Source organism: Rhinopithecus bieti, unplaced genomic scaffold (genome assembly GCF_001698545.2).
Source record: "Rhinopithecus bieti isolate Rb0 unplaced genomic scaffold, ASM169854v2 scaffold_33330, whole genome shotgun sequence".
NCBI classification, from domain to species: Eukaryota; Metazoa; Chordata; class Mammalia; order Primates; family Cercopithecidae; genus Rhinopithecus; species Rhinopithecus bieti.
In genome coordinates, this window is record NW_016814059.1 from 320,790 (window position 1) to 341,268 (window position 20,479).

General features: G+C 59.0%; 2 protein-coding genes across 6 annotated transcripts in view; one reads left to right on the plus strand and one right to left on the minus strand.

The window, feature by feature from the left end:
• The window catches only part of TERT (telomerase reverse transcriptase), a 36,639-nt gene extending 25,760 nt beyond the window's left edge, over positions 1-10,879 (plus strand). For both annotated transcript variants that reach the window (XM_017849554.1, XM_017849555.1), the window contains 5 exons: positions 481-607; positions 1,656-1,717; positions 8,718-8,842; positions 9,626-9,763; positions 10,322-10,879. In XM_017849554.1, coding sequence (XP_017705043.1) covers positions 481-607; positions 1,656-1,717; positions 8,718-8,842; positions 9,626-9,763; positions 10,322-10,425 — 556 coding nt within the window. In that variant the 3' untranslated portion in view covers positions 10,426-10,879. The remainder of the gene's footprint in view (positions 1-480; positions 608-1,655; positions 1,718-8,717; positions 8,843-9,625; positions 9,764-10,321) is intronic.
• Positions 10,880-18,177: 7,298 nt separating this feature from the next.
• SLC6A18 (solute carrier family 6 member 18) overlaps positions 18,178-20,479 on the minus strand; it is a 21,015-nt gene continuing 18,713 nt past the window's right edge. For 3 of the 4 annotated variants that reach the window (XM_017849547.1, XM_017849551.1, XM_017849550.1), the window contains 3 exons: positions 19,973-20,132; positions 19,577-19,739; positions 18,240-18,499 (listed from right to left, as the gene is read on the minus strand). In XM_017849547.1, coding sequence (XP_017705036.1) covers positions 18,323-18,499; positions 19,577-19,739; positions 19,973-20,132 — 500 coding nt within the window. In that variant the 3' untranslated portion in view covers positions 18,240-18,322. Of the gene's footprint in view, positions 18,500-19,576; positions 19,740-19,972; positions 20,133-20,479 lie in introns of all 4 variants that reach the window. The other variant, XM_017849549.1, reaches the window with a different exon arrangement.

Sequence of the window (20,479 nt, forward strand, 5' to 3'; positions counted from 1 at the left end):
GTGTACTCACTGGAGCCCTGTGTAGCTGGCGCCACCTGGCTCTTCCATCCATGAGATTCAAACACAGTGAGATTCCCCATGCCTGACTCAGTGTTCTCCCACAAAGAAGCTGAGTCACGTCCGTGTCCACTTGAGGGACGCCCGGGAGTCAGGGCTCCACAGTTTATTATGTGTTTTTGGCCGAGTTATGTGCAGATCTCATCAGGGCAGGTGATGAGTGCACACACACACGGCCGTGCAAGGCTTGGATACACTCAACATCACTAGCCACGTCCTGGTGGAGTGTGGTCATGCAGGGTCCGGATGGTGTGTAGCGTTTTGAGTCCACGGAGAGAGCACCCAACTCCCTCAGGCTACAGCGCGTGCCCCAGGCAGGACAAGGAAGCAGGAGGAAGGCAAGAGGCTCTTTGGAGCAAGCTTTGCAGGAGGGGGCTGGGTGTAGGGCAGGCACCCGTGTCTGACGTCCCCCCTGTGTCTCAGCTACGCCCGGACCTCCATCAGAGCCAGTCTTACCTTCAACCGCGGCTTCAAGGCTGGGAGGAACATGCGTCGCAAACTCTTTGGGGTCTTGCGGCTGAAGTGTCACAGCCTGTTTCTGGATTTGCAGGTGAGCAGGCTGACGGTCAGCACAAGAGTTCAGAGTTCGGGAGACGTGTGTTACTGTGTGTGCACGCATGTGTGTGTGTGCGTGCCTGCAAGGCTGACGGTGACTGGCTGCACATAAGAGTGCACATGTGCACAGATGCACGTGAGCCATACGTGTGTGTACATGAAGGCATGGCCGTGTGTGCACAGGTGTGCAAGGGCACAGGTATGAATGTGCACATGCAAATGCATACCTGACGTGCATGTGTGTTCGTGTGCATTCGTGTGGGATTCATGTGAGGTGCATGCTTGTGGGTGTGCGGTGTGAGTAGCATGTGCGCACATAACCTGTATCGAGGGCCCCTCATGTTCACCCCGCTAGGTCCTCAGCACCAGCACCCGTCCTTACAGGGTGAGATGGGGTGGACCCCCACAGGAGAAGGGGAGTGGACGCGGATGCCCAGATGGGACAATGCCCTCAGGACTGCAACTTCAGAGCCTCAGCCCACCGGGGCCTGGGACCCTGTCTCACCCTGTAAGGAGGGGCGCTGGTGCTGAGGACCTATCAGGGTGAACATGAGGGGCCCTCGATATAGGTTATATGCACACATGCTACTCACACTGCACACCTACATGCATGCACCTCACGTGAATGCCGCATGACTGCACACGAATACACATGCATGTCAGGTATACATTTGCGTGTGCACATTCATACTTGTGCCCTTGCACACCTGTGCACACACTGCCATGCTTTCACTCCCCCTCTCCTGTGGGCGTCTGCGTCCCCCCCATCTCTCCTGTGGGCATCCGCGTCCACTTCCTCTCCTGGTGCCTTCCCTTCTTGGCCAAGCCTCAGGGGCAGGCAGACGACACGGAGTCCTGACTCCCCCAGGGTGGTTCACAGCTGCTGGGTGAGGGTCAGGCCGGATTTCACTGGGGAGAGGGATGGTTTCTTGTCAAAATGCTCTTCTTTCTTGTTTCATCTGAATGGATGATAAAGTAAAAAGTAAAAACTTAAAATCCCAGAGAGGTTTCTGCCGTTTCTCACTCTTTCCTGGCGATTCTAGGTGAACAGCCTCCAGACGGTGTGCACCAACATCTACAAGATCCTCCTGCTGCAGGCCTACAGGTGAGCCGCCACCAAGGGGGCGCAGGCCCAGCCTCCAGGGACCCGCCGTGCTCTGCTTGCCTCTGACCGGGGGCTACACCTGGGTTTTAGGGGCAAGGAGTGTCTTACATTTTCAATGGTGCTGCTGCCTCTGCACTGTTCTGTGTTCCCGTGGCTCTGTGCAAAGCGTCTGTTCTCCGTCTCTGGGTAGTGCTAGGAGCCAATGTGGCCCCACGTGTCCCCGCTGTGCCTGTGCACTGACTGTGGGACCTCATGGAGGCCAACCCAGGGCAGGAGGGGCATGGGGTAAAGAGATGTTTATGGGGAGTCTTAGCAGAGGAGGCCGGGAAGGTGTCTGAACAGTAGGTGGGAGATCAGACACCGGGAGGATTTGGGGTCTCAGAGAGCAAAGAGGGCCGAGGTGGGTGCAGATGAGGGTCGCTGGCCCCACCCCCGGGAAGGTGCCGCAGAGCTGTGGCTCCCCACACAGCCCGGCCGGCACCTGTGCTCTGGGCATGGCTGTGCTCCTGCAACATTCCCTGTCATGGCTGGTCAGGGGGCCCCCCTGTCAAGAATCAACAACTTTATCACTGAAGAAAGGGCCAATCTGTGGAGGCCACAGGGCCAGCTTCTGCCTGGCGTCAGGGCAGGTGGTGGCACAAACCTCTGGGCTGTACCAAAGGGTAGTCGGGCACCACAAGCCCGGGCCTCCACCTGAGCAGGCCTCCTGAGCCACTGGGAGCCGAGTGCCAGGAGGCCGAAGCCGTCGCCCCTTGAAGGCTGAGAATGAGTGTGAGAATTTGTGTTACCCAGGGCCGAGGCTGCGTGAGTTACCGTGCACGCTTGATGTGAAATGAGGTTGTCTATCATGGGAACCCAGCAAGGGTTCACGGGAGAGATTTTCCGTTACAAGGTCACCCCACGAAGGTGGTTTTTAACCCGAGTGCTTGTGCCTTCGTGCTCTGGCAGGGAGGGCAGAGCCGCAGCTGCGTGTTACCGCCTTTGTGCTGACTCCAGAGGCTTGGGACCAGGCTCTCTGTTCCAGGGTGCATCCGGCTCAGGCCGCCCTCCTCTCTGTCTTCTCTCTGCCTCGAGTCTTCCCTCGTTGGCATCTCCCTGACGTGTGCCTGGGCCCTCATGCAAGCCGCTTGACTCCTTTCTGGAAACCCTTGGAGTGTGCTGGAGACAGGCACCTCTGAGGACGGGAGGTGTCTGACACCGTGGTCGACCCCAGGGTCCAGCTGGCATGCTTGGGGCCTCCTTGGGCCATGATGAGGTCAGAAGAGTTTTCCCAGGCATGGGCCACGTGGCCTGCCACCTGCTCCTCCTGTATTCAGCTCAGCCTTGTCCTCATTTCCCCACCAGGGTCCCTGGCTCCAAGGAGCTCCCGTAGAGGGCCTGGGCTCGGGCAAGGTGGCTGAGTTTTCCCACCCATGTGGGGGCCCTTGGGTAGTCACTTGATTGGGTAGCCCTGAGGAGGCAGAGGTGCGATGAGCCACAGGCCATTTCCAGACACGGAGCCAGGCACGTGGAAGGCCCAGGAACTCCCTTCCCTCAAGGCAGGAGTGGGAGAACGGAGAGCTGGGCCCCGATTTCACAGCAGCCAGGCTGTAGCAGGCGAGGCTGTGGTCATCTGTGTGGCACTGGGGGCGAGACCTGACTCCATTCCGCCGGGGCTCAGCCTTCCCGCCCCTGCTGGCCACGCCTCTACATGGGCGGGGGGCGGATGCCCTCACCTCTAGCAGGTGGCTTTTTCTCCCTTTGGAAGAGGGCCCTTCACCCATGCTAGGTATTTCCCTGCTGGGTCAGGAGTGCGACCCTGTGGCAACCCCAGTACCTTAGGCATATTTGTTTATTTAAAAAACATTCTGGGCCTGGCTTCCCTCGTTGCTACATGGGGAGAAGACTTCCCACCTCAGCAGAGTTACTGAGAGGCTGAAACCCGAGTGCTGGCTTCACTGGTGTGGTCTCAGGTCATTCCAGAAGGGGGCTCCGGCAGTCGGTGAGACCAGGTACACAGGTGTCCTGATCACACACACATGTGGGCACATGTGCACCTGTGCTGTTTCGTGGTGGCCAGGTCCGTGCACACCTGCCCCAAAGTCCCAGGAAGCTGAGAGGCCAAAGAGGGAGGCTGACAGGGCTGGCGCGGTGGCTCACACCTGTAGTCCCAGCACTTTGGGAGGCCGCGGTGAGAGGATCGCTTGAGCCCAGGAGTTTAAGGTGAGCCTGGGCAATGTAGTAGGACCTCATCTCTATGAAAAATAAAAACAAAAATTAGCTGAGTGTGGTGGAGTGTGCCTGTAGTTCCAGTACTTGGGAGGCTGAAGTGGGAGGATGGCTTGAGCCCAGGAGGTGGAGGTTGCAGTGAGCTGAGATCACCCCACTGTACTGCAGCCTGGGTGACAGAGTGAGACCCCATCTCAGCAGCAGAAAAGACTGACAAATGCAGTTTCTTGGAAAGAAACATTTAGTAGGGACTTCACCTACACACAGAAGCCAAGTCGGTGTCTCAGTGGCAGTGAGATGAGACGATGGGTCCCCGCACCATCGCCTCAGACCCAGGGTTTATGCACCACAGGGGTGGGGTGGCTCAGAAGGGATGCGCAGGACGTTGATACACGATGACATCAAGGTTGTTTGACGAAGGGCGGGATTTACGGTAAGTACCTTCTGGTACACAAGGAACAATGGATAAACTGGAAACCTTACAGGGCTTCCCAGAACAGGAGCTAATCAGAAGCCAGCATGGCAGGTTAGCATCCAGGATGGAGCCGCTTCAGCCTCCACATGTGTGTGCGTTCATACAGACGGTGCACAGAAACGTGCAGTGTACCTGTGCACACACACAGACACGCAAGTACTTGCACACACAAGCACACACACACAGACATGCATGCATGCATCCGTGTGCGTGCACCTGTGCCCACGAGGAAACCCATGCACGTGCCTTCATGCATGCACACACACACCGGCGGGCCCGTGCCCACACCGGTGAGCACCGTCTAATTAGGAGGCCGTTCCTCTGACGATGTCCACNTGAGCCATACGTGTGTGTACATGAAGGCATGGCCGTGTGTGCACAGGTGTGCAAGGGCACAGGTATGAATGTGCACATGCAAATGCATACCTGACGTGCATGTGTGTTCGTGTGCATTCGTGTGGGATTCATGTGAGGTGCATGCTTGTGGGTGTGCGGTGTGAGTAGCATGTGCGCACATAACCTGTATCGAGGGCCCCTCATGTTCACCCCGCTAGGTCCTCAGCACCAGCACCCGTCCTTACAGGGTGAGATGGGGTGGACCCCCACAGGAGAAGGGGAGTGGACGCGGATGCCCAGATGGGACAATGCCCTCAGGACTGCAACTTCAGAGCCTCAGCCCACCGGGGCCTGGGACCCTGTCTCACCCTGTAAGGAGGGGCGCTGGTGCTGAGGACCTATCAGGGTGAACATGAGGGGCCCTCGATATAGGTTATATGCACACATGCTACTCACACTGCACACCTACATGCATGCACCTCACGTGAATGCCGCATGACTGCACACGAATACACATGCATGTCAGGTATACATTTGCGTGTGCACATTCATACTTGTGCCCTTGCACACCTGTGCACACACTGCCATGCTTTCACTCCCCTCTCCTGTGGGCGTCTGCGTCCCCCCCATCTCTCCTGTGGGCATCCGCGTCCACTTCCTCTCCTGGTGCCTTCCCTTCTTGGCCAAGCCTCAGGGGCAGGCAGACGACACGGAGTCCTGACTCCCCAGGGTGGTTCACAGCTGCTGGGTGAGGGTCAGGCCGGATTTCACTGGGGAGAGGGATGGTTTCTTGTCAAAATGCTCTTCTTTCTTGTTTCATCTGAATGGATGATAAAGTAAAAGTAAAACTTAAAATCCCAGAGAGGTTTCTGCCGTTTCTCACTCTTTCCTGGCGATTCTAGGTGAACAGCCTCCAGACGGTGTGCACCAACATCTACAAGATCCTCCTGCTGCAGGCCTACAGGTGAGCCGCCACCAAGGGGCGCAGGCCCAGCCTCCAGGGACCCGCCGTGCTCTGCTTGCCTCTGACCGGGGCTACACCTGGGTTTTAGGGGCAAGGAGTGTCTTACATTTTCAATGGTGCTGCTGCCTCTGCACTGTTCTGTGTTCCCGTGGCTCTGTGCAAAGCGTCTGTTCTCCGTCTCTGGGTAGTGCTAGGAGCCAATGTGGCCCCACGTGTCCCCGCTGTGCCTGTGCACTGACTGTGGGACCTCATGGAGGCCAACCCAGGGCAGGAGGGGCATGGGGTAAAGAGATGTTTATGGGGAGTCTTAGCAGAGGAGGCCGGGAAGGTGTCTGAACAGTAGGTGGGAGATCAGACACCGGGAGGATTTGGGGTCTCAGAGAGCAAAGAGGGCCGAGGTGGGTGCAGATGAGGGTCGCTGGCCCCACCCCGGGAAGGTGCCGCAGAGCTGTGGCTCCCCACACAGCCCGGCCGGCACCTGTGCTCTGGGCATGGCTGTGCTCCTGCAACATTCCCTGTCATGGCTGGTCAGGGGCCCCCCTGTCAAGAATCAACAACTTTATCACTGAAGAAAGGGCCAATCTGTGGAGGCCACAGGGCCAGCTTCTGCCTGGCGTCAGGGCAGGTGGTGGCACAAACCTCTGGGCTGTACCAAAGGGTAGTCGGGCACCACAAGCCCGGGCCTCCACCTGAGCAGGCCTCCTGAGCCACTGGGAGCCGAGTGCCAGGAGGCCGAAGCCGTCGCCCCTTGAAGGCTGAGAATGAGTGTGAGAATTTGTGTTACCCAGGGCCGAGGCTGCGTGAGTTACCGTGCACGCTTGATGTGAAATGAGGTTGTCTATCATGGGAACCCAGCAAGGGTTCACGGGAGAGATTTTCCGTTACAAGGTCACCCCACGAAGGTGGTTTTAACCCGAGTGCTTGTGCCTTCGTGCTCTGGCAGGGAGGGCAGAGCCGCAGCTGCGTGTTACCGCCTTTGTGCTGACTCCAGAGGCTTGGGACCAGGCTCTCTGTTCCAGGGTGCATCCGGCTCAGGCCGCCCTCCTCTCTGTCTTCTCTCTGCCTCGAGTCTTCCCTCGTTGGCATCTCCCTGACGTGTGCCTGGGCCCTCATGCAAGCCGCTTGACTCCTTTCTGGAAACCCTTGGAGTGTGCTGGAGACAGGCACCTCTGAGGACGGGAGGTGTCTGACACCGTGGTCGACCCCAGGGTCCAGCTGGCATGCTTGGGGCCTCCTTGGGCCATGATGAGGTCAGAAGAGTTTTCCCAGGCATGGGCCACGTGGCCTGCCACCTGCTCCTCCTGTATTCAGCTCAGCCTTGTCCTCATTTCCCCACCAGGGTCCCTGGCTCCAAGGAGCTCCCGTAGAGGGCCTGGGCTCGGGCAAGGTGGCTGAGTTTTCCCACCCATGTGGGGCCCTTGGGTAGTCACTTGATTGGGTAGCCCTGAGGAGGCAGAGGTGCGATGAGCCACAGGCCATTTCCAGACACGGAGCCAGGCACGTGGAAGGCCCAGGAACTCCCTTCCCTCAAGGCAGGAGTGGGAGAACGGAGAGCTGGGCCCCGATTTCACAGCAGCCAGGCTGTAGCAGGCGAGGCTGTGGTCATCTGTGTGGCACTGGGGCGAGACCTGACTCCATTCCGCCGGGGCTCAGCCTTCCCGCCCCTGCTGGCCACGCCTCTACATGGGCGGGGGGCGGATGCCCTCACCTCTAGCAGGTGGCTTTTCTCCCTTTGGAAGAGGGCCCTTCACCCATGCTAGGTATTTCCCTGCTGGGTCAGGAGTGCGACCCTGTGGCAACCCCAGTACCTTAGGCATATTTGTTTATTTAAAAAACATTCTGGGCCTGGCTTCCCTCGTTGCTACATGGGGAGAAGACTTCCCACCTCAGCAGAGTTACTGAGAGGCTGAAACCCGAGTGCTGGCTTCACTGGTGTGGTCTCAGGTCATTCCAGAAGGGGCTCCGGCAGTCGGTGAGACCAGGTACACAGGTGTCCTGATCACACACACATGTGGGCACATGTGCACCTGTGCTGTTTCGTGGTGGCCAGGTCCGTGCACACCTGCCCCAAAGTCCCAGGAAGCTGAGAGGCCAAAGAGGGAGGCTGACAGGGCTGGCGCGGTGGCTCACACCTGTAGTCCCAGCACTTTGGGAGGCCGCGGTGAGAGGATCGCTTGAGCCCAGGAGTTTAAGGTGAGCCTGGGCAATGTAGTAGGACCTCATCTCTATGAAAATAAAACAAAATTAGCTGAGTGTGGTGGAGTGTGCCTGTAGTTCCAGTACTTGGGAGGCTGAAGTGGGAGGATGGCTTGAGCCCAGGAGGTGGAGGTTGCAGTGAGCTGAGATCACCCCACTGTACTGCAGCCTGGGTGACAGAGTGAGACCCCATCTCAGCAGCAGAAAAGACTGACAAATGCAGTTTCTTGGAAAGAAACATTTAGTAGGGACTTCACCTACACACAGAAGCCAAGTCGGTGTCTCAGTGGCAGTGAGATGAGACGATGGGTCCCCGCACCATCGCCTCAGACCCAGGGTTTATGCACCACAGGGGTGGGGTGGCTCAGAAGGGATGCGCAGGACGTTGATACACGATGACATCAAGGTTGTTTGACGAAGGGCGGGATTTACGGTAAGTACCTTCTGGTACACAAGGAACAATGGATAAACTGGAAACCTTACAGGGCTTCCCAGAACAGGAGCTAATCAGAAGCCAGCATGGCAGGTTAGCATCCAGGATGGAGCCGCTTCAGCCTCCACATGTGTGTGCGTTCATACAGACGGTGCACAGAAACGTGCAGTGTACCTGTGCACACACACAGACACGCAAGTACTTGCACACACAAGCACACACACACAGACATGCATGCATGCATCCGTGTGCGTGCACCTGTGCCCACGAGGAAACCCATGCACGTGCCTTCATGCATGCACACACACACCGGCGGGCCCGTGCCCACACCGGTGAGCACCGTCTAATTAGGAGGCCGTTCCTCTGACGATGTCCACCATCCCCTCAGGTTCCACGCGTGTGTGCTGCAGCTCCCATTTCATCAGCAAGTTTGGAAGAACCCCACGTTTTTCCTGCGTGTCATCTCTGACACGGCCTCCCTCTGCTACTCCATCCTGAAAGCCAAGAACACAGGTATGCACAGGTGCCTGGCCTCAGTGGTAGCAGTGCCTGCCTGCTGGTGTTAGTATGTCAGGAGACTGAGTGAATCCGGGCTTAGGACATTCTCACCCTTTTTCGCATGGGGAAGTAGTTTAACCCGACCACTGGCAGGCCCGTCTGCCCGCCCTTCCGTGGGGTGAGCAGAGCACCCGATGGAAGGGACAGGAGCTGCCTGGGAACTGCCGTCCTCCCCACCTTGCTCTGCCTGGGGAAGTGCCGGGAGGGCTGGTCTCTCCTGCTTGCCCCATGGTGGGATTCGGGGGGCCTGGCCTCTCCTGTTTGCCCTGTGGTGGGATTGGGCTGTCTCCTGTCCATGGCACTTAGGGCCCCTGTGCAAACCCAGGCCAAGGGCTTAGGAGGAGGCTGGGCCCAGGCCACCCCACCCCTCTCAGGAGCAGAGGCTGTGCGTCCCCACCACAGAGCCCCGGGCTGTCCTCTGCTCCGCGGTCACCATCCTCTGCCTCTGGACACTTCACCCAGCGTCAGGGAGGTTTCTGATCCATCTGAAATTCAAGCCACGTCGAACCTGCCGTCCTGAGCTTCAGAGCTTCTACTTTCTGTTATTTCTGTGTTGTGGAAATTTCACTTGGAGAAGCTGAAGGAAACATTTCAGTAGTGACTCCTGCAGTGCTTGGGTCGGGGCAGCTGGAGATGGAGCCGCCCTGCAGACCGTCGGGCGTGCGCAGCTTTCTGGTGTCTCCTGGGAGGGGAGCTGGGCTGGGCCTGTGGAATCCTCAGCCTCTGTTTGTCCCCCAGGGATGTCACTGGGGGCCAAGGGCGCCACCGGCCCTCTGCCCTCCGAGGCCGTGCAGTGGCTGTGCCACCAAGCCTTCCTGCTCAAGCTGACTCAACACCGCGTCACCTACGTGCCACTCCTGGGGTCACTCAGGACAGGCAAGTGTGGATGGCGGCCAATGCGGGCCCACCTGCCCAGACACGATCCTCGAACGCCCTTTGCAGGGCAAGCAGCCTCAGATGCTGCTAAAATGCATATGCCCCGGGCCTAGCCTTGGGGCTGGAGCCATGCTGGCAGCCCTGTGTGAATTAAATGCCCGTGTCCCCAGGCCATGGAGCCTGCAGGGTCCACGACTTCCTGGAAACCCCTGCCTCCCATCCAGGGCGGATGGCTCCCCACCCTTGGGAACCTTTCTGACCCCTGACCTGTGTCCTCTCACAGGCCTTTCCTGGCCCTGGCTGCTGCCCTGATACCCCCAGGGGTCCTGAGCTCCTGAGGTCTTCTTTTAAGTTTCTCTCCCCGCCTGCCTCTCCAAGCATCACGGGCTGCCTGTCTGCTCGCCCCTGTGGAGGGGTGTCTGTCCCTTCCCTGAGGTTCCCACCACCCAAGGCCACGAGGTGCAGGCCCTGCCTGCCTGGCCGCCCACATGTACCAGGAAGGCTGGAGGATGGCCCCTCTGGCCTCTTCTGGAACAGAGTCTGATTTTGGCCCCGCAGCCCAGACGCAGCTGAGTCGGAAGCTCCCGGGGACGACGCTGGCTGCCCTGGAGGCCGCAGCTAACCCGGCACTGCCCTCAGACTTCAAGACCATCCTGGACTGATGGCCACCCGCCCACAGCCGGGCTGAGAGTGGACACCAGCAGCCCTGTCACGCCGAGCTCTACATCCCAGGGAGGGAGGGGCGGCCCACACCCAGGCCCGCACCACTGGGAGTCTGAGGCCTGAGTGAGTGTCTGGCCAAGGCCTGCATGTCCGGCTGAAGGCTGAGTGTCCAGCACACCTGCCGTCCTCACTTCCCCACAGGCTGGCACTAGGCTCCACCCCAGGGCCAGCTCCTCCTCACCAGGAGCCTGGCTTCCACTCCCCACACGGGATCCGTCCTTCCCCAGACTTGCCGTTCGCCACCTCTCACCGTGACCTCCTTTGCCCTCCACCCCCACCGTGCCGGTAGAGACCCTGAGAAGGAGCCTGGGAGCTCTGGGAATTTGGAGTGACCAAAGGTGTGCCCTGTTCATGGGCAAGAACACTGCACCTGGATGGGGGTCCCCGTGGGCCACACTGGGGGGCTGTGGGAGTAAAATACTCAATATATGCGTTTTTCAGTTTTGAAAAAAAGCCTCATGTTTGAATCCTAATGTGCACTGCATAGACTCCACTGTATGCGATTACAGAAGCGTATGAGTGAATGGCATGGTGGTCAGTGCAGGCCTGTGGCCTGGCTGGGCCCAGGAGGTTTCTGACGCTGTGAGGCAGGAGGGGAAGGAGGGTCGGGGATAGACAGTGGGAGCCCCACCCTGGAAGAGGGACAGTCAGTCCAGGCCCAAAGGATGACAGGGATGATGGGGACCCAGTTTGGGTGGCGATGATGGGGGGGCCTGGCTTGGGCGGAGGGGATAACAGAGGGCCTAGTTGGGGTGGCGGGGATGATAGGGGCCCAGCTTGGGTGGTGGGGATGATAGGGGGACCCGTCTGGGCGGTGGGGGTGATGGGGAAACCTGGCTGGGCCCCCTCTTCCTCTACCTCCCACCTGCAGCGGTGGATCTGGACGTGCTTCCCTGGTGCACATCCTCCGGGCCATCAGCATTCATGGAAGTGGGGGGCAGGAGCATGACACCATCCTGTATAAAATCCAGGATTCCTCCTCCTGAGCCCCCCAACTCAGGTTGAAAGTCACGTTCCCCCTCTGGCCATTCTCTTCAGAGTGGACCAGGCGATTCTGATCTCCGAAGGGTGGGTAGGGTGGGGCAGTAGACACAGGAGTCTTCAAGGTGGAGCTGGTGATGGTGGCCCATCCTCTTATCTTATCTCCCAGTCTCGTCTCTCATCCTCTTATCTCCCAGCCTCATCCAGACTTATCTCCCAGGGCGGGCGCCAGGCACGCAGTGCAGCTGGACTCACGTCCTTCAGCAGACAGAAGGAACTGGAAGGACTGCAGAGAACGGGAGGGGCAACTCAGAGGGACACAATCTTGGGGTGAAGAAACAGCCCCTCCTTGGAAGTTGGCTTGGGCCACATGACACCAAGGGCCCGGCGTGAGCGACTCCGGAGCCTTCCAGCAGGTCCCTGGTGGGGCCTTATGGTATGGCCAGGTCCTACTGAGTGCGCCTCGGACAGGGCTTCTGGTGTGAGTGCAGCCCAGACGTGCCTGGTTTCGAGGTGGGGGCTTATGGCTGCTGGATATGGCCTCATTTATTGCTGCTGCTTCGGAGAGTGTCCGAGTGACCGAGCCTAATGTGTTTATGGTGGGCCCAAGTCCACAGACTGTGTCGTAAATGCACACTGGTGCCTGGAGCCCTCGTATAGGAACTGTGACAAGGAGGGGCCCTCGGCAGCTGGCCTGGGGGTGCCTTTGCCCTGCAAACCGGAAGGGAGTGGAGTGGCCCCAGGTGCCGTGGGCAGACGACCTCAGTGGGAGGTTGGACAGAACAGGGTGGGGACTCCTGGGAGCAGAGGCCGCTGCTCAGGCACACCTAGGTTTGAATCACAGACCAACGGATCGGGCCATTGTTCAGTTACCCATTTTCTACAAAGCTCCAGAACCCTGTTTCTCCAGGTGCTTTTTGTTGAAATTTTACTCAGAATTACTTATATTTTTTGCTAAAGTATTAGACCCTTGAAAAAGGTATTTACTTTGACATGGCTTAACTCACTAAGCACCTACTTTTTGATTTGTCTCTTTTTACTTATTGATGATTATTATTAGAGATAGAGTCTACTTTGTCACCCAGGTTGTAGTGCAGTGGCACAATCATGGCTCGCTGTAGCCACACACCCCCAGGCTCAAGTGATCCTCCCGCCTCAGCTCCCTAAAGTGCTGGGATGACAGGTGTGAGCCACTGCCCTTGCCCGGCACTTTGAAAAACCACTATTGTAAGGTCAGGCATGGTGGCTCACACCTGCCATCCCAGTAGTTTGGGAAGCCGAAGCAGAAGGATTGTCTGAGGCCAGGAGTTTGAGACCAGCATGGATAACATAGAGAGACTCCATCTCTACAACAAATACAAAACGTTAGCCAGGCATGGTGTCCAGCATCTGTAGTCCCAGCTGCTTGGGAGGCCAAGTGGGAGGATCGCTTGAGCCTGGAAGGTCGTGGCTGCAGTGAGCTGTGATTGTACCATTGCACTCCAGCCTGGGTGACAGAGTGAGACCCTGTCTCAAAAAAAAAAGGAGAAGAGGAGGTAGAAAAGGAAGAAGGAGAAAAGGAAGAAGGAGAGGAGGAGGAGGAGGAAGAAAGAAAAGGAGAAGAAGAGGAGGTGCTGGGTAGACTGTCAAACCTCAGGGCAAAATGAAAATAATGAAGTTGGCCGGGCGCGGTGGCTCAAGCCTGTAATCCCAGCACTTTGGGAGGCCGAGACGGGTGGATCACGAGGTCAGGAGATCGAGACCATCCTGGCTAACACGGTGAAACCCCGTCTCTACTAAAATACAAAACTAGCCGGGCGAGGTGGCGGGCGCCTGTAGTCCCAGCTACTCTGGAGGCTGAAGCAGGAGAATGGCGTAAACCCGGGAGGTGGAGCTTGCAGTGAGCTGAGATCCGGCCACTGCGCTCCAGTCCGGGCGACAGAGCGAGACTCCGCCTCAAAAAAAAAAAAAAAAAAAAAAAAAAAAAATGAAGTTTTAAAAGGAAAGAAAGACCCCAGCTCTGCTGACTTCCCTAGGCCTGAACTTCATCTCAAGCAGCTTCCTTCCACAGACGAGCGTGTATGGAGCAAGTGAGTTCCAAGCAGAAAGGGAAGAGAAGCAGGCAAGGATGGAGGCTGTGGGTGATGCCATCCAGTACCCCTGAAAGGGAGTGGTTATTTTCCTGCATCCCACGCTCCTGCCGGTCCTGCACCTGCTGTAACCCTCGATGTGGATTGGTGCCAGGTGCTCACCTGGGAAGGGGGCTTGCCAATCCTTGGTGGGTTTCAGAGGTCCCAGGCGTTTGTGGTAGGCAGAATTACAGCCCCTCCCCAAAGCTGCCCACGTCCTTCTCCTGGGACCTGTGAATGTGTCACCTGTAGGGCAGAGGCTGGTGGAGGCTGCAGGTGGAGTCACGGCTACCAGTCAGCCAGTCTTAAGGTCATCCTGGATTATCTGGTGTGCCTGATGTGACCACAAGGGTCTCTAGAAGAGAGGGAGGCAGGGAAGAGTCAGAGAGGGGACGTGAGAAAGACCACTGACCACTACTGGCTTTGAGATGGAGGAAGGGGCCCCAGCCAAGGAATGGGGGTAGCTGCTCCATGCTGGAAAAGCAAGCAATCCGCCCCCATCCTGAGGGCACACAGCCCTGCCCACGCCTCGATTTCAGGCCAGTGGGACGCATTTCAGCTTTCCGGCCTCCAGAGCTATAAGATAATTTGTTTGTGTGAGGCCACTAAGCTGCAGTGATTTGTTATAGCAGCACATGGAATACCAGTATAGGGAAATGAACACAGGGACTGTTCTCAGAATGAGACTCCCGGCCCACCCTGGGAATCTGTGGGACAGCTCAGGTGGACTTGCTGCTGAGAGGGAGAGAGAAACAGAGTGGGGCTTCCAGCCTCCCTGCATACTGGTCACCTGGCGTCATGATGAGATGTGCATGCTGGGACAGCAGAGCTCCTGTGCCCGTCCAGCTCCAATGGCCAAGGCTGCTGGCGGGTCCTCGCACTGATGGGCAGGGATGGAGCCTCTTCACCCTGGATCCAGCTTTGACCACGGCCCCTGGCGAGGGCAGGTCCCCCAGGTTTGTGGAGCCTGGTGTTGGACATTCTGCTGTGGCCTGCAGGAGGGTTGGACAGGTCTCTAAGGTGCCATCTGGATGCAAAGGTTCCATGCTCCCGTTTCTGCTGCCCCAGAGAGCGAGCATCACAATAGGCCTGGGCCTCACCTCAGCCTCATGCAGGCATGAAAGGACCGAGTCTTGCAGGAGGGGGACTGGCTGGCTTTCTCCTCTCTGACACGGCACAAAGCCCTGGGCTCACCACCTGGAGTTGTGTGTCCCCAGCCCCCCGTGTGGACGGGAGACTCATGCTCCCTGGCCATGGCAGTGGGATCCTCTCTGTCAGGTCCCAGTCCCACCCTTGGTGGAAGGGGCTGCTTCCCTTGGAGCCGAGTGGGTGAGTCCTGGGGCAGCTCCAGTGCTGGCTGTACCCTCCATGACCTCCCACCTCACTTCTCCTTCTGCTCTTAGTCCTTCACACGTCCTCCCCTGGTTCTTGGTGACCTCAGACTCTCCCCTGCGGATGAGCCCCATCAGGCTTTTGAAAACTGGACCCTGAATCTTGTTTTCCCATCAGGTGCTCTGACTTCTCCGTGCCTGGCAAAGCAGCCCTGGGTTCACCCTCTGCCAGGAACCAGCTCACGGGACAGCCTGTCCTCATGTGACCACCACAGTCATGGGAGCTGTGTCCATCTCTGGGGTCGGCTAACCTCATCTGCAGCTGGCTTTATTTCCAGTTCAACATGGCTGCCCCTGGAAGGGGCAGCCCCTGTAGCTACAGATCCTGTATTCCAACCACTTCCAGTCAGGTGATAGGAGCATTTTGTTCCTGTCCCGACACTAGCCAGTCTGAGAGACCCGCCCCTGGAATGTTTTTCCCAAAAGAGTGGAGGACAAGTTGAAGGAGCTGAGTGTGGGGCGTGGCCACGCAGGGTCAGCCCGTCCAGTTCTGCTCTCACCGCCTGGCCCTTGTCCCCGCTCCCTGGATGGTGCTCGGGTACCTCCGCAGCCCATGAGGCCTCAACCCCTGGCCCTGAACGACCCTGGCAATGTGATGGGACAGACGCACCTCTGCCACCCTTTGGGGCATCCATCTGTCCACCCATCGTCACCTAGTGGGCCACCTCTGTCCCTCCTCCTTTCTACCCATTTTTATCCATGGCCGCATCAGGCACATGGGTGGAGTGGCATTTTCTGGCTGCCCACCTAAGCATGTCCCAACCCCACAGCCGGGGGACCTGCCCACCTAAGCGTGTCCTGAACCCACCCATGGGGCGGGGGGGAGCTGCCCACCCAAGCACATCCTGAGTCCACGTTGGGGGGAACTGCCCACCTAAGCGTGTCCTGAGCCCATGGGGCAGGGGGAAGCTGACCACCCAAGCACGTCCTGAGCCCACAGCAGGGGGACCTACCCACCTAAGCATGTACTGAACCAACAGCGGTGGGGAGGGGGAAGCTACCCACCTAAGTGTGTGCTAAGCCCACGGGGCAGGGCGGGGCAGGAGGGAGCAACCCACCTAAGCGTGTCCTGAGCCCACAGCGGGGAGGGAGGGGGGGAGCTGCCCACCTAAGCATGTCCTGAGCCCACGGGGCAGGGCGTGGGGGGGAGCTGCCCACCCAAGCATGTCCTGAGCCCACGTCGGGGGGAGCTGCCCACATAAGTGTGTCCTGAGCCCACGGCAGGGGATGCTGCTGCTTCCAGCTCCCCCTATACAGAGTGCTGGGCAGAGCCCCAGCCCTCGTTAGGATGTGCTACACCCAAAAGTCTGATCCAGGATGGGAGCAGGGGGCACCTGCTTACATCCTGGTTATTTTCTAAGTATGGTATTGATGCAAAATGTGAGCTCAGCTAAGTCTGAGTGGCTTGTCAGCACCCTGCTGCCAACAGCTGCTGGTTTTTCTTGTCCGGGTCAACGAAGGACTTGCAGCCTCTATTGTGGGTGGGGGAAGGTGTCCCAAGAGCTGCCTTTGGGGACACATGCCCCTTGGCAGTGTTGGCTTCTGAGCAGGTTACTCCACCTTCTGCATGTGTGAGTTGTTGACACTATGGAACACAGCTGTTGCTTTGGCTTCTGGAGGCTTTCCTTTGGGGAACCACCCCCTCTCCACCCCACCCTCCAGGCTCTGTGATCACTCTTCCCTGCAATTTGATGTCTAGACTCTGAAGGGGGAGCATCTCACCCAGATCATGAACCAAAAGGATTTTGGAATGGTCACGGAGACGCCCTACTTAAAAAAGCTGAACAGTGCGGGCAGAGTCCCATGGATCCTATGAACTCCTGGGTCCAGTAGGGCCTGAAGCCCACCCTGGACTTGGCCGGTTCTGAGAGCTGATGAAGGACATTCGGTTTGAGTTTGTTTGTGTCAGTTACAACGGAAAAGGCTGACTAGTACACCCAAGGCATGGAGTTGCGGCAAGATTGTGAGGTTGAAGTGGGGGATGTCAGACTGTCCTCTGCAGCAGCCCCATCTCACAGTGGACTGACTCCCTTTGTGACATGTTCGTCCTCACATACCCCGGCCTCACCACGGGTGTGGGGAGCATCACAACAGCAGGACGGAGGGACGCAGTGCAGCTCCCCCCGCTGTGGGCTCAGGATGTGCTTAGGTGGGGTGCACTAGCGTTAACTGCATGTTTAGCACTCAGTTTACCTACAGGTGGGTAGCGGTGCATGTGCTGTTGTTTACTCTGGACCTGGGCTGGCCGTGGGCAAGGACGGGTTCCCGGTAAGAATGCGTGTAATGGACGCTAGGAACCACGGCCGCGCCTTGTTGCCGGGATTTTTCAGCACCACGGACAGTGCTGCCTGGCCGGGAGCTCTTTTCAAAGGAGGGAGCAGGTGCCTTGGGTCTTCACAGGGCCTCTCCAGGCGGCAGAAAGCCAGGACCTGCGGGGCCTCCCTCCGTGTGGCGAGTCAGAGACCTGATCCCTGGCTCCTGGTGCTTTTGCGGGGGAAGGAGAGGAGGAAAAAGGATGGGGAGGAAAGAGGAGGGAGGAGGGAACAGAGGGAGAGGGAAGAGGGAAGCAGGTGCGTGGCGCGTGGAGCCGGGGTACTCCAGAGCAGGGCAGGCTGGACGGGGGCTGCACAGTGCGCTTGGCGCCTGTGGCGTGGGTGACTGCCCCACATGAGCGAGCTCCTGCCTGTCGCCCCTCTGCCCCGGGACAGCAGTAGGTTTTTGGTACCTCCTTAATACAATTCAACAGTTTGGGAAAATAAAAGTGGCAACCTACAGTGTTTCTCAGAAATGTTAGGAAGGGTCAACTAGACCGCAGACTCTAGACCCCAGACCCCGCTCCCAGGCTGGAGGGAGCGTCTGTCCTGGGTACCCTGCCGCCTGCGAGCTGTAGGGGGACAGTCCGCCCAGGACCTGGAGCTGGGGTGCAGGCGGCCTCCTGAGCCACCCGGACGGCCACTGTTCCCCAGAGACCAGTCAGGCTAGGTTCAGAGGCTGTGAGACTGGGAGCCCCGCACCTGCGAAGATCCTGGAGCCAGCCCAGCCAAGTGCAGGGCCCCCAACTGCTGCAGGACGCCCAGGCCACCGGCTCACCAGGGATGCCGGAGCCCTGCAAGACCTCCCTCAGGGCAGGCCCCAAGCAGCAGCGCTGGGGGCTAGGTCTGCAGCCCTGCCTGGGCGTCGGGAAAGCAGTAACCACGCGGACACAGCGGTATCAAGGTGTATTGGGCGGCGTCGCTGGTGTATTGGGGGGGCCCTGTGGGTGGGGCCCCGCCCACCACCAGACCTGCCCACCACCAGACCTGCCCACCACCAGACCCGCCCATGCAGGCCCCACTCCCATCCCACTCCTGGCGGCTTCAGCTCGTGTCCGTGTCCAGGCGCGCGTCTCTGTCCCTCCACGTTCGTCTCTGCCGGGTGAGCAGCTGAGCCAGCGCAACCCCCGGGACCCACAGCAAAGGCAGCAAGGACAGCAGCGCGCAGGCGGCAAGCACCCAGCCTGGGTAGAGCTTCTCCTGGCGCGTGGGGAATAGCTCCTGTGGGACCACAGCCTCATTAGGTGATGCCGGCCACCCTGGGCCGTGAGGCTGATCCCTCGCTCCTCAATCCAAGGAGCAAGAGCCACCTGCCCACCCGGACTTGGATGGGAATGGAAAAGGCGCGGCCAGAGCAGTGGCCAGGACTTGTGGCTGCTCCCCACGGTTCCCCTGGGCCGGGAGTTTGGGAACCTGGGCTGAGCTTCTCTTGGGGCTGGGGACTCCCCAAGGTAGGCCTAGGTATCGTGTTCTGGAACCAGAGGGGCTACATGGCCTCAACCCACTGGGCATCGTTGGAGGCCATGTCCCCAGCTTTCTCCCCTGTACACTGGTGGCACCACCCACCTGGCTGCAGGTATCATGGAAATTCTTCAGTAATACATGGTCACTCCTCCTTCACCTGCCCTTGGTGTTCTGCTAGGGAGGGACTTTCCGAGACATATTCGGAGAGGAGTGGCGGCCACATTCCCGAGAAGGGGTGGCATGGAGAGGTTTTGAGCGGCCACCAGTGGGGACTCAGGGTATGTCAGGGGCTGGCACTGCTCAGAGCCTCTGAGGCATTTTCAGAGTGTGGCTGGCACTCCGATCCCTCCTCAGGAGGCTCTTGTGTGGAAATGGCCTCAGCCAAACTGACCCACTGGGTGGCAGTAGGGGACTGCGCAGGACCTCTCTCATCACAGACGAGGAATGGGCAATTGTCCAGCTGCCCGTCCCCACGCCACATGGGCAGGACACAGGCAGGGAGGGTGAAGCCACATCCCCAAGAAGGAGCTCCAGGGCCCTGTGGGGTCTCTGGGCTCTGGGTACTGCTCAGGTCCTCACTCCACTGACCAGGCGCTTGCCCACAGTCACCCTGATCCCATTTCTGATCCCAGTGGGCACTCAGGGACGTCGCACAAAGCCCATCCTGTTCACATCCCTGGCTTCCCAGTTTGCCAGGCAGAAGTGACCACGCCACCTTGTCACTGGGACATGAATGTGCACCGCATGGGTCATCGGGCACTGGATGGCACCATGGAGGCCAGACCGAGCCCGAGGGGTCCCAGGACTCCCCAGGTTCCCGCCGGAAGGACCTACGTATTTGGGGTTCCAGGCCCTGTAGCTCAGTGGCTTCTGGGACAGGAGGGTGATGTAAGCCACGAAGATGGTCAGCAGCAGCAGGGGACTGACCACCCTCCAGGTCAGCCGCCAGTAGGGGCTGGGCCGCCTCCCAGTCATCCATGCAATGTCATCGCAGAACCTGCACCAGATGCTGGGCTCAGGCTCCACATGGCCCGTGGAAGGTCCACACACTCCAAGCCGAGGACCAGACCCTAACTGGCGTCCAGCCTACACCCCCTGGTGCCTCGGCATCTCCCTAGGGCAGAACATTCTCAGCGGTCTGGGCAGTTGCGGGTTGTGCCTGTGCCCGGCACCCATTCCCCTTCCCACCCTGGTGGATCCCAAAGGAGCGCTCGTAGGGCAGCAGCTCACCGTTTCATTCCGTAAACATAAGCGACACCCACAACCTCGAGGAAGGCCAAGATGAGCAGGTTCAGGGAAGCGGCAACATTGTCAAAAATCTCCAGCCAGTAGTTCCCAGACTGCAGCGTGAAGCAGGTGGCAAAGAGGAAGCAGGCCAGGCAGACCAGCCCTGGGGCAGCGGGAGAGGAGTGTGGGGGTAAGGGGATGGGGGGTGGAAGTGTGGGGAGGGTCAGGAGGAAGCCAGTCAGGCAGAACTGCCCTGGGACAGACAGCGGGAGAGGGGTGTGGGGGGTAAGGGGATGGGGGGTGGAAGTGTGGGGAGGGTCAGGAGGAAGCCAGTCAGGCAGACAAGCCCTGGGACAGACAGCGGGGAGGGCCAGGGCACCCAGGCTGGAGACTTCTCTCGGCTTCCCACCCTCCATCCCCACCCTCCCCAGTCTCTTTCCTGTACTGTGCTCAAGGAGCAGGAAGGACCTGCTTTCCTGCTCCGGATGGGGGATTTGGCCTCTGGGGCCG